Source organism: Prosopis cineraria, unplaced genomic scaffold, assembly GCF_029017545.1.
Source record: "Prosopis cineraria cultivar Desert tree isolate PC_DT_omini unplaced genomic scaffold, ASM2901754v1 PC11, whole genome shotgun sequence".
Taxonomy (NCBI): Eukaryota; Viridiplantae; Streptophyta; class Magnoliopsida; order Fabales; family Fabaceae; genus Prosopis; species Prosopis cineraria.
In genome coordinates this window covers 6605844-6618814 of record NW_026555342.1, presented here as the reverse complement: position 1 = coordinate 6618814, position 12971 = coordinate 6605844, and the positions used below count along the sequence as shown (strand labels likewise).

Below are 12971 nucleotides of genomic sequence, written 5' to 3'. Positions count from 1 at the left end.
TACTCAATTGGTATCAGAATTAATAGTGAATAATTTGAGAAAGCTTGATCATAAAAGGCTAGGACCAATAACAGAAAAAAAAAAGTCAAGTGAAGCAATATTATAGAGTATAGATGGATTTTTTAAGTAGTGATCAATTGATGAAGACCATAACACATAGTATGAATTATTTATGGATGAATATAACTTTTGGTCCTAATACTTTATTCACGTTTTGCTTTTGATCTTTATACTTTTTTTTCGGTGTTTTAGGTCCCTACATTTTTATTTTTCATTATTTTTCATCCCTCTATGGGCAAAGTATAGAGACCTTGAAAGGATCCAAAATAATAAAAAATAAAAGTATAGAGATTTAAAATATAAAAAAATGAGTAAAGTATAGGAATTAAAAGTTATATTTATCCATTATTTATTGAAATATTTGGGAATAATACTCCTATATTAATAGGGCTTTCTTTTTGCTCTACTTACTTTTTTTTTTTTTTTTTGGGGCCAAGATTCTCACCACACTAAAAGTATGTACGGACCATGATGTATACAGTTCAACCCAATACGTAGTTTTGGGGTCCCAAAAAACCACGTTTTGAGGTGGCAAAGTGTCCATCATTTATTAGTGTGCGTGGATAGTCTTTAAATTTTAAAATATTTACCGGGTGAACCCCTATCAATTTCTTATTGAATTTGATGTAAAATACATTTACCTAAAACTTTCTCATCATTGTACATTCAATATGCATACATGCTGAAGTGTAGACAAGATTGTCTCTTTCACACGTAATATGATATTTACAGTTATCTAATATACATGTCTCCGTTCAACTATACAGGCAAATTATAAACCAACCATGCAGCTTTGATGCATGCTCTGTAAAAATTGTAAGTTGTAGCTTTCTCAGTTTGAGAGTCCCACTTTGTGTTTCATGACAACAAAACTGTGTGAGTATATGAATGAGGAACAGCTCCGATTTCTCAACTAGAAGTCTAAGACCTGTAATATGGCTCCAAGGATTATAATCCTTGCTTGATAGTGAAAAATTCAGAGATTTCTCAAGGTCAGATGATGCATGTGCGATCAGAACTTGGACCAAAATCAGGACACATGGCAGGTTTCTGGTGAAATTTATAGCAATTCCATACATCGGATACAGTAATAGTTGATAAGCCTAGCCACAAGGCTTTCTGGTTCTGGGACCAGAGCAGATGTCAAGCTGTTCCAGAAATGAAATGTCAATGACTCGTGAAAAATTTTTCTGAACAGAGAATCTTGCTGAGCTTTTTCTGTCCCCGATGTCGGTGCCATAAAGAATCTGCTTACAGATCAATGAAATTAAGGCATACATGAGGACAAATGCAAACATTTAATAAAATTAACAATGAAGAATGTGTTCGCAAATATCTCCTAATCATTCCTATGCCATAAATGCAGGAAAGAGGTTGTCATTTTACCTTGTGATGTTCTGAGAACTAATTGGGAAGAACATGTATGAGGGTTGCTCTTGCAACTCCATCTGCTTAACATATTTATTTCTTCCTTTCAAAAAATTTCTTGCAACCCTTGTCAAAAGATCAGCACCATTCCATCTCAAATTGGTATCATCATACGTTAAATAGAACTCTCTCAAGCACTCCTTTATGAAGAGACTGCATTGAAAGAAGAAACCAAAAAAATGCTGTATATTCCAAAACACTCATCAGTGCTGTTTAATTCGTTGTCAATTTGGTGGAAGTGGAGTCAGAGAAAGATGCTTCAGTGATTCTCACTAATCAATATCTAGTCGCTAAATTATAAAGGTTTATCAATGCTGGGTAAGGAGAATAGAACCAGGGTTTCAGTGACATGATTGGAATTCCAGTGTACTACAATCCTTTCAGTTATATATTTTTATTTTCCTTTTTGTTTGTTTTAGATAATACCACATCCTTCGCACAGTTAAATTTACTATCCTTGGTTTAATTCTATTCAGTTTTAACCCAAAAATGATAATTAATAAAATTACTCCCTGACATGATATTATTAGGACACCAAGCCATCAATACCTGTGCCTTCTAAAGGCCATCACAGCACCATTCAAAGCACTTCCAGCAATGTGATCCTCCATACCAACAGAATTATTAAGGGAAGAGATTGGTTTCAATACTATGATATCTGAATCCAGATAGATCCCACCGTACCTTAGAAAACAAAAGCAAATGTCATTGCTACAATAGACTAATGATAATCTTCGCAAGAATTGAACATACATAGCAAGTCTGCAGCTTAATCCAATTAATACACAGCAGAGATGAGGCACACACTATCAGAATATTCACTAGGTCACAAAATCACTTCACTACCGAGAAATCGTCACCAACTTTAACTGGAAAGTCTCGTGGCAGCATAAGGCATACCAGATACCCAATAAAATGTTTTTGTTTTTTTAATCACTGATTTACAGGCAGCAAGAAGATCGCTTTAGTTTGGGTGTCTATCTCTTCACTAGACCAAAATCATGTTCAGTAGAAGTTTCAAAGCAACACTGGACCTGTATCAGATGTTCTGATACATCTCTTCATTGAGTAAACGACCACAGCATTACATAATTATTAATAGTTTAATATCCATGTCTTGATTCATGTAGTAGAGGAAAAGTCACAAGGAGACTACGCATGCTTTGGAAACAATGAAATAGTTTAAGAACACTTTTAAGTTGGAATTTCAGACTTCTATCACAAGCAAATATGCTGGACAATTATTGTGGCAAAACATGAAAGTGTGCAAGGGAACAAACTGCAGAAGAAAATAAGCATATAACTAATGGAAGTAGATTTACTTGTACAGAGCTGCAAGACGGATAAGCTCACTGTAATGAGTAGAATAGAAATTTATCTGTCTCCATTCAAACCAGATGGAAGCAAAAATCTGGGTTGGGGTATCCTTCAGCAGTTCATCAAGATTTGGCATAGCAACAGCAACTTTATAGCTGCGAAAAATAATGCTTTAGCTGGAGATACAGAATTTAAACAGCATAAAAATTGGTTCAAAAGTAAAAGGAGACACGGGGAGGAGGACAAGTACCCATCATTTACGAAGTTATATTTAAAGAAGTCAAGCTCAATTGTCTCTGAGAACACAATAACACAGACGTCTCGATGGTGGTAGAGTAAACTCTCAAGCCCACGTTGATGCCGAACACTATACATCCAAGGTGGTGAATTCCACACCATAAACACCCTCATATCACATTTGCCCATCCTGAAAAAGGCATCCATAAATTCTGAAAATGTTAAATGTGAAGGCAACCCAGGATAGTATCCCCACCTCTTACCATCTGCATATATATGATTAAGAAACTCAGGCCTCCTCTGAATCTCAGAGGCAACATCCTTAGAGCCACTTGACCGGTCCAGTTTGCCAACATGAGCTGCATTGTTGTCTTGTCCTGTCTCACTGTCTTGTTCCTCACTGCCCGCATACTTCCGTATGCCAGAATTCAAATCCTTTTCAGTAGAACCTTCGCCAACATTTTCATTTAAATTCCAACGTTCCGCTCCTTCAACCTCACTCCTTGAGTCCCCGTCACTCTTGAAAGCAGCTACATTATCTGCTCCATTTCTCACATCGTCGTTTAAAGTTCTACGCTCTGTTCCTTTAGTCTCACTTCTTGACTCTCTATTGCTCCTAGTCTTGCAATTGCAAGCACTAGCATTGTAATTTACGGCCTCATTATCATTTTCTTGCAAGTCTGAATCACGGGTCTCCTTGGATCTGTCCAACGTCTTCTGACCGAGAAATGGGGTTCTATTAAACTCATTCATCCACCAATTCTGTAAATTTCGGTCACCCTCTGTAAACCTGGTCAAGCTGACACCATCAGGATCTTGAAGCATCAGATTATTCATCGGGTCCAGAGCAGCCCAATTCGACTTGAACATCTTATTCTTCTTAAAAAATTCGCCCTTTTTCTCGAACCAATCACCCCATCCTTCTCTCAAGGGTGAGACTCTCGTTCCCAATTTCAACAACAGTGCATCCTCAATTCCTATCACCTGTGCTGCTTTCCTCCTCACGTGCTCGTCCACCGGCGTATCATCGGAAGCAAACGCAGCCTTACTCCGATCCTCCTCCATCCCGGATCCGGCAAGAAATCCAGCACCATTATCATCCCATTCCTCAATCGAGCGCTTATTAAAACCCCTCCTTATACACCCAGTTACGTGATCAAAGAAATACCCAGAACCCTTGATCCGACTATTAGACCCCGCATACCCGTCTCCCAAATCAGCTGGTTCTTTTTGTCTTTGATGGTGATTCTCATCAATAATATCAATTTCGTCGATGGCATCCTCGATTTTTCCAGTCCAAGAATCGCCTTCGTCTTCATGAAAGGGCTCGTGGAGGATGTGAGGGTGAGGCAGAGAGCGAGAGAGGAGAGAGTGAAGGAAGGGGACGGAGAGAAGAAGCAGAATAAGGGAAGGGACAGCGAAACGGAGGTAGGATCCATAAGGGAAGCGTCGCCGGGATCGGAGAAATCTCAGCATTGTTGAACTGAAACTAAACGGAGGGTCAGTGCATATTGAAAAGTTGAGTAAATTTGACTGCGAAGTCTTGAAGGTGAAGGCGGGAGGAGACTCCGCATGCGCGGCTGGTAATGCTGTTGTGCCAGCTCATTTGGTTGTGGCGGAAACAACAGCTGGAAAACCCCGCATTTACGACGACGCCTTTTCCAGTTTCATGAAGCCGAATTATATAATTTTTACAATTTTTTTTTCAAGGTCATGACACTAATTCCTCTAAAATATACAGTAATTTAAGGGTTGTCCTCTAAAAGTAGGTGCTCCCCACGCACAATTCTAAAAATTAAATTCTGAAATAATACTTAAGAGACTCAAACTACTATTATCACTTATGAAAGTATCAAATTTGAAATTTAGACTACTATATAGAAATGACTCATTTATGAAAAGATTAAAAAAAAATTTTGAAAAACCTTTTGAGATCATCTCCATTTCAAATATGTCAATGATAGTGATACGGGTCCTTTCATAAGAGCTTGTCCTTTCGGTTGCAATTCTCTTGACTCCATCCACCTTTTACATGATTGTACTAAGTTAAGGGAAGTGTGAATGAAAATAGTAAGGTATTCCAAACTTAACACTTTCTTTTCTCTTTTATTGCAAGACTGGATATTTTAAAATGCAAAAAATAATGTTGGAAGTCTAAATACTAGAAGAGTCCCATGGAAGAAACTATTTGGCCACATATATTGAAACATTTGAAAAGAGTACTGTAATTATGTATATTTGGAAGATTACATTTTTGATAAAGCCATCATTTTCACTAGTACCCAAGGACATCATCAGTGACTTTTGTCTTCAATCTCAACTCAAGAATGTGCATTTGGAACATGACAAATTTCTTGCTAAATGGATCCCACCCAAACCTAGTTGGGTTAGGTTGGACACCGATGGAGCTATCTATACCAATGGAGTTGCAACATGTGGAGGCCTCATTTATGATGACCATAGTTATTAGATAAAAGGTTTTATCAAATACCTTGGTTATCATCCCAACACTATTGCCAAGCTCTTAGGCATCCTCAAAGGTCTTGAGCTTTGTTGGAAGAACAAATTCACCAACGTTAATGTTTACTTTGACTCTTATGAAGCTTTGGCGCTTATTCAATATTGTCATAGCCCGAATCATCCTTTCAATGAAACTTTAAAAAAGATTAAATGTCTCGCCATGAAGGACTAAGTTATCACTTTAAATCATATATTTAAAAAATTCAATAGTTGTCTGGATTGGCTTTATCATCAAGTTTCGAATGATAATATCAATGTTTTAATTTTTGACAATCCACTCTTAGGGTGTCGACTTTCTATAAGTCTCGATCTGATGTAATTTCTTCTTGTTGCACGGTTTTTTGTGGCCTTATATTAAAAAAAAAACCACTATGATCACTTGATATATACTTTTTATATTCTTATAATTATAAATTATAAATCAATATCATCAATATACTATTTGATGTTATGTACAGGGTAACTCAATAATTATTATGTCTATAGTTACTTTTTTATTCTTATTAAATGTTTTAAGATTATCAAATATTAAATTATTTTTTAAAATATGCATATTTAATAGTGGTAAAATTGAAAACTTATTTAAATTTTAGAGAGAATTAATGAGAAAGTAAAATATAAAATTTATAAGAGACAAACTCACAACATTTATAAATGATACGGTGTACAATTTATCTGTCTAAAATTGCATTTCATCAGTATTACAATACAAGGTATATATTTATTATGTTTTAATTGGAAAAAATGGTAATAAATATAGAAATCATTATATATAATGCTAATCTTTAGGTTTATCTTAATTATTATTTTTATGAACTAATAACCTAGAATACTCTCTCCATTCAAAAATATAAAATATTTTTTAAAAGATTAGATGTTAAAAAATGTGAAGCATTTTTAGATTTTTAAAGTGTAATCATTGTCCTATTTTTAAAAGTATCCCTATTGAATAAATACTTCAAATTTATTTTAAGATGAAATATTTGATTAAATATGAATAAATATGAAAAAATATAGTTAATTTGAAGATAAATAATTACTTTATTGGAGTGATATTTAGTTAAAAATGTCATATATTTTTTAATAGATAGAGTACTTTTAAATTTTAATCCAAGCCTAGCTCAATGTCCCTAAATTAAAAAAATAATAAAAATATAGTTATTATTAATTACATTAACTACGACTCTGGGTGTTGTACGTGTTCTTTTACCTTAGGTATCAGAAATGTTAATCCGTTCCAATCTTGGGTACATAATTTCTTAAAGAAAACTTTTAAGTGGCAAAAGACCTACCTCATTCGGTCGTTGATTGGTGGTGATTTGAATGTATAGCCATACGAAAAACAATGGATTCTTGCCAAACAATGGATTCTTGCCAAATCTTCAAACATGCTTGAAGTAAATCCTTCTTGTTAACAAGATGCCTTACTTTCCAAATCGTTATAAATTAATACTAAAACTTTATATGTTTGCTGATAATGATAATTGTGTCTATAGCAATTGCAGCAACTAATAATTGAATTCAACGTCTACTGGTGAATAATGGCCGCAACTGGAGAATTTTCTTCTTTCTTTTTATAATATAAATGAAGGTGCTTGATCGTGCAAACTCCCATTCTTGTGTTCTGAAATTGAGTAGCACCTACTGTGATGAATATTTAACCAATCAAACACACGAGTTTGCCTCATAGTTTGATTTTACCAAAGAATTTTCAATCAGGGAAATGAAAAATCACTACAATAGTGTTCAAGAAGCCCAAATTAAATTAAAAAAATACTAATACCAGAGGCGTCACTTCTTTATAATTTCTCATGGCATTCTTCACAGGAGAACACTAGTGCCAAACAAGGCAACCTTACAGTAAAGATTCTGTTCAAACAGCGCCAGCTCACTGAATCCACGGCCATAACAGAGAACCAATCCACAGCACAGAGAAACAACCATGAATCAAACTTGCCATGCAATGTTCCGGACAAAAAAGTATTGACATGCAATGCAAATTCCATTTCCCAAGTGACTTAACTGACTTTAGACAGCGATCATTTACATCAACCCCCAAAAAATCCCCGCCTAAGCTAATTGACAACCCCCACCGAAAAAAAAAAAAAAGAAAAAGAAAAAAGAACATCTTTGCAGATTAGTCTCCATAAGGCACTGTAAATTCTAGAGACAGGAGAAAGCTTCCAAAACACGGATATTCTTCTTGCGTATTAGTTTCTTTTCCCCAACCTGCTTTGTTTACATCGAAGCTAATTCCCACTAAATCTAAAATGCTATTACTGTAGTCTGGCACCCTACCACCAATAGCAGCTTCTCCAAATAACAGAGAGGTCTATCAACATTTTTGGTCAAGGACAGATGTGCCTTTCTTCTTTTCAAAGCCATCTTCGCACGTTTCTGAAATTTCTGCTACTCCACTCGCTTCTGGGGATTCATGATTCATATTTGAGCCCTTCTCAATATTACAGTTGCTCTTTTCACAAGTCAAATTTGAAGCATTTGCATCACCAGAGTTCTTTTCAGATTCAGGTGCATCTTGAACTTCAGTAGGAAGGAGCTGCTTGCCATCTTGTAGAATTCCTTCTCCAGTGTTGATACATCCACTAGCACCTATGACCTTTTCTTCATTGTGTGCTTGACAAATTGAATGTTGTATTTCAGTGTCTGAAAATATAGGCTTTCTGTCATCCCTGACACATAAACCTTCGTTGCTATTAAAATTCCTGGCTTCGCAAAAGGCTGAAGAGGAAGTATTTTGGTTGTGCAAGCGCTCTGGACATCCTGATCCATCGTTTAATCCTATCTTAGGTATGAACCACCCTTCCCTTGGTTTTCCTCCTTCTTCGGAGTTTACACTTCTAGAGTGATCACTTTTGTCTTCAAAATGCTTTTGACAATCCAAAGTCAGTTCTTTACCAACTATTTTGAGGTTTTCATCAATTCGACTCACAGCCTCGCAGCTTTTAGTATCATCCTTGGGCTCCAAACTTCCAAGTGATGATGATACTTGCAAATTTTGACTACCAAGATTGATGCCCTTGTTGTCATCAGGAGTTGTGCTCTTGCTAAAATTTGGGCGGATCAACTTTCTTTTCTTTTGTTTCACTGTCTGTAAGTTATCACTCCTAACACTCTCATCAGAGCCTTTAATGTGAGTTTCATTATTTCTCCATACCTGACTGCGACGCTTGAAATCCACAAAACGTGCATCTTCATCTATTGGATTAGTTTCACTTGCACTCTCATCAGAGCCTTTAATGTGAGTTTCATTATTTCTCCTTACCTGACTGCGACGCTTGAAATCCACAAAAAGCGCATCTTCATCTATTTGATTAGTTTCACTGTCACCTGCAGCAATCACGATATCCATACTTGTATCATCCAAACTCTTCCCAGAGGAAGCTTTTGTTGACCTTGAGCTTCTGATTTTTCGATCCCTCAAACGTTCAGCTTTGTTGAGCTTAACCCATGGATTGATCTTTCTCTTCATCCCCCGTTGGTTGCAACTTTGTCGAACCACGTCCATTACTTCATCCACCGAATTCAAAGAACAGACATCAGATCCCACTTGGCTGTGATTGCTTCCATATTTTTTGTTGTTAGAAGGATGCACAAAAGATAACCGAGAAAACACGCTATTTTTGTTCTTATAACCAGAATAAGAACTTCCAGAATTCCCATAACATTCAAAATCAGGATCACGTTCAGGAAATAATGGATCACCATAATGGATTTGAGAAAGACCCTCATTTTCCCAAGGCATAGCAGAACAAGCTTCATTGTTCTTCTGCAAAGTCATTTCATCATGACCCAGATTTTCTTGCAATGCTATGGAGAAATAATCATCGCTTAAATGTGTATTGTACTTGTCACACAAGGAAGAATATGACTCGGAACCCCAGCCACTGTTTCCAATATCCAATTGAGGGAGGAGACCTGATGATGACTTAAAAGGAGAGCTGTCAAGACCTTCATACTCAACAGGCTTAGTTGCAAGCCGTTTGGAATTCTGAGCTGCACACAAGGTCATGCTAGTCACATTATTTTCAAAGGAAAGGGGATCATCAAGGCCATAGCTGCAACCGTGAGAATGGTTTGTATCTTTCATCTCTGCATGAACATAAGATGGTTGATCATCCAGAGAATGCATGATATTTCTTCTATAATTGTTTGATGGAGAAGCATTTTCTCCTATTGGCTTACAACCATCATTAATCCTAATCCTAACAGATGACAGCTGCCTAATATTCGAACTAGGGGCATCAGGATCACAGAGAAGGATGCTCTTGGAACTTAGATTTCCTTGTGCTACACAAAAATTGTCTGAGATCTGTGCCTGGATCGAGTGAGGCATAGCAGAAGTTGCCACAAGTTGATTTTGAACCAGAGAATCAGGATCTAACATGGGCTTACTTGGAAAGAAAAATGAACCGACATTGGAATCATGCACACTAGGACTATCATTAAAAAATCTCTGACCAAGTTTTGCATTGTGTTTGCTCAATAGCCTCTCACTCACACGTAACCTATCATCATGACCTGTCACTACACCAGGAAAATTTCCAGAGAGACAACCTGAGATTGCTGGCCTGGGCTGCATGCCTATAGAATGCCCTTCATCATCAACTTCTCCAGCGTAATAAAAGGAACCTCTTCGGTAGTTATGCATTGTCAAGGGTAAAGTGCCAGCAACTGCATCTTGCTCATTTTCAACCATTAATGCACCCATGCGACCACCAACAGATCTTCCAACTTTACCCAAAGGATAATGCTCAGGTTTCAATTGTCTCCCAGGAAGCTTTCTCTTGCTGAACAAATCTAGAAGTCTATGAACCTACACAACAACTTTAAAACAATAATGATAAATATATTAAAAATAATTAATTCAAAACAATCTAATTACATAAAAGACCAGACCTGTTTTTCCGATAGCCCAAAATGGAACTTGTTTGGTGAAAAGTAATTTTCTCTGATTGCATCCCGAAACTTGTTTTCTTTGAGAGGTTTACAGTCCCAAATTGGATTGAATTCAACCTGTAACAAAATATCATAAACAAATTGAGATCAACATATTGATCAAGCATTGAAGCTTCCCCTCAAATTCAAAATGAATCATTTCCTTTCGTTCAAGGTCAATAAATGACATATGAAGGTCATTACCTGAGCAGGAAATTGCCTCCCTGATGAACTGAAGGCGCTAGGCACAATATTCATGGCACCATCACAACATGACTTATATACACCATATAGCTCTCTCTTATCATACTCAAACAGAAATAAAAGCATTCCTGCTTTAACCTGTTTTACAAATGGGATATAACTAGATGGGAGGCCAAATAATCTTCTTTGGAAACATTCTTGTAGTGTTGCATTACTTGTCATAAAAATTGCACCAAAATCTGGATCTCTTCCAACAGCATCTTTGAGCTTACCATAAGACCCCATGGATACGGAATAACCTCTCTATAATATACTGTCACATTTGGGAAAAAAACATATAACAGGCTCCATGATTTGCATGATTTCTTTTCTTTTTAACAAAAAAAAAACAAATATTAATATTCACTTTTTAAAAAAAGAAAAAGAAAAGGGCACAAACGAGAAGGACAGTGATATAAAATATGACAAATATTACTCTAGAAGAAAATAGTTAAACAACTTTATGTTACTTTTTATTTCACTTCTTTACGTACATTTCCTTCTTGTGAAGGAAACCAGCCAGCACGTGGGAATATTTTAAATATTTTGCTTTAGCAAGTGGGCAGAGGTTTCCTTGTTGGGAAGGAAACCCCAAGCTTATAAATAGGTTGTCTCATGTACTAAGGATCACACTTGATGAATGGATGAAAATTATGAGTAAAGACTGATAGCCATCCCTTTCTCTCTGCGTTCAGCCTCTCCCTCTCTCGTTTCCCCCAATTGTTCTTGCTTTCTTCACTCTCCCTCTCTGTTCTTGTCCCCTCATCTTCCACTCTCTGTTACTGTTTCATCCCCCATTTCCCTTTCTGTTTGAATTAGTGTGAGTGTAAGTATGTTTGTTTTGCATGACAGGGTATCCTCCAAGGACAAGGTCAAAAATCTCAACAAACTAAAAAGGAATGAAAGTCAAACATGGAGCAATGCGACCCAAAACAGACATGCGACTGTAACAATCTGAGGTCTAATATCTCATGGAAACAATTGTCCTCTTACCTCATACAATAAAACACGGGTTTTAATTTGTCCCAATTAGTTTCATTATGCCTCTCGGTATGTCTACGATCCATTCCAACCAATTTCTTACTGTAAAAGCTCTAATTGACTTAACTCCAATTTCACTTTAACCATCTTTCCATTTTGCACTTCATTCCATTAAAACATTGGACAGTAAAAAGTCAAATTTAATTAGATATGAACTTCAAATATAAAAAGTGTCGATATGCATTCTGTTTTCTGATTTTTCCCTCGAAAGGCAGACTGGCCAAATTTCACATTCAAATAGAAGTAGAATCGCAGAGAATTTCAGTTTCTCAAATGCAACAGCACCAGAAAGCAAATTTTTCCAATATGATATGATTGAAATGGTAGATAGTGGTTCATAGATACCATAATACAGCTACTAAAATGTAAAATCAGTGTCCTTTCTGTTTTCGGTGGGCGACTGAAAATCAGTGTCGTTAAAACACACTGAATCTAACATTTTCTTAGATATCAGACAAGAAAAAAGACTACCAATGTTCCAACTAAATCACTGACAACTACTGAAATATTACGCATATTAATAAAAATATTTTAAAAATGAAAATAATGTATTCTTCTGGAGCTTTCCGACTCGAGACGTTAGAAACCAAGAAAATAACCGAACGCAATAAGCGAAATCATCAAACGAAACGATCAGGCAATGAACAAAAAATGAACGCGATTAAAATCGATCCAGAAACATAGGTAAAAAATCCAAGAGTTACTTTAACAACTTGTAATGCGGAAAGAAAAGAAAACACAGAGAAAAAGAGTTAGGAGGGGAAGATGCTCAACCAATAGTGCAGGAGATTCGAGGGCTAGTCCGATAATGCAAAACGGAGTGCTGAAGATGAAGAGGGTTCGAAGCAGAAACACGCCTTGGGCTGGGATGGTTACAGAGGGAGAGCCGAGAGCGTTTAGATTATAGAGAGAGAAATAGATTTTCTGTGAATGCGACGTCGACGTGGCTGTTTCCTTTTCGTATTCAGCGTTTTTGTGAATGACTGTAAATGTAAATATTTTATATATAAAGAATTCCCTGCCACCAATCAACTATTCACTATTTCCATGTCAAGACGTAATATTTTGATGATCCTCTTAATGTCTTTTCTTTTGGAAGATAATCTTTTAAAATTTGAGTTATCCATTATCAATCATTAGTTAAAGTTAATAATTAATAGTTAATTATT

The 12971-nt window shown here is 36.2% G+C and overlaps 2 protein-coding genes across 5 annotated transcripts; both read right to left on the bottom strand.

Moving 5' to 3' along the window:
* Nucleotides 1–635: 635 nt before the first annotated feature.
* On the bottom strand, nt 636–4674 carry LOC129286790 (uncharacterized protein At4g19900). Of its 2 annotated transcripts, XM_054922839.1 has the most exons (6): nt 3299–4674; nt 3056–3232; nt 2811–2960; nt 2038–2172; nt 1447–1641; nt 636–1307 (listed from the first exon to the last, which is right to left on the bottom strand). In XM_054922839.1, exons 1-6 carry the CDS (start codon nt 4516–4518, stop codon nt 1121–1123), a joined length of 2064 nt encoding a protein of 687 aa, XP_054778814.1. In that variant the 5' UTR covers nt 4519–4674; the 3' UTR covers nt 636–1120. The 2 variants fall into 2 exon arrangements, with proteins under 2 accessions (XP_054778814.1, XP_054778813.1); XM_054922838.1 differs by having other exon boundaries at nt 3056–4674.
* Nucleotides 4675–7322: 2648 nt separating this feature from the next.
* Nucleotides 7323–12740, bottom strand: LOC129285879 (uncharacterized). Of its 3 annotated transcripts, none has more exons than XM_054921827.1 (4): nt 12577–12740; nt 10723–11092; nt 10480–10596; nt 7323–10396 (listed from the first exon to the last, which is right to left on the bottom strand). In XM_054921827.1, exons 2-4 carry the CDS (start codon nt 11005–11007, stop codon nt 7898–7900), a joined length of 2901 nt encoding a protein of 966 aa, XP_054777802.1. In that variant the 5' UTR covers nt 11008–11092; nt 12577–12740; the 3' UTR covers nt 7323–7897. The 3 variants fall into 3 exon arrangements, with proteins under 3 accessions (XP_054777802.1, XP_054777801.1, XP_054777803.1); XM_054921826.1 differs by having other exon boundaries at nt 10723–11035; XM_054921828.1 differs by lacking the exons at nt 10723–11092; nt 12577–12740 and having other exon boundaries at nt 7323–10407; nt 10480–10583.
* Between the last annotated feature and the right edge of the window lie 231 nt (nt 12741–12971).

Coding starts and splice junctions, on each gene's coding strand:
- LOC129286790 (XM_054922838.1), bottom strand. CDS start 4,518: ATGCTGAGATTTCTCCGATCCCGGCGACGCTTCCCTTATGGATCCTAC. Junction 2,173..2,810: donor CGTCTTGCAGCTCTGTACAA/GTAAATCTACTT, acceptor TTGTTTTCTAAG/GTACGGTGGGATCTATCTGG. Junction 1,642..2,037: donor ATGGCCTTTAGAAGGCACAG/GTATTGATGGCT, acceptor CTTTCAATGCAG/TCTCTTCATAAAGGAGTGCT.
- LOC129285879 (XM_054921827.1), bottom strand. CDS start 11,007: ATGGGGTCTTATGGTAAGCTCAAAGATGCTGTTGGAAGAGATCCAGAT. Junction 10,597..10,722: donor GGAGGCAATTTCCTGCTCAG/GTAATGACCTTC, acceptor ATTTTGTTACAG/GTTGAATTCAATCCAATTTG. Junction 10,397..10,479: donor TTGGGCTATCGGAAAAACAG/GTCTGGTCTTTT, acceptor GTTGTTGTGTAG/GTTCATAGACTTCTAGATTT.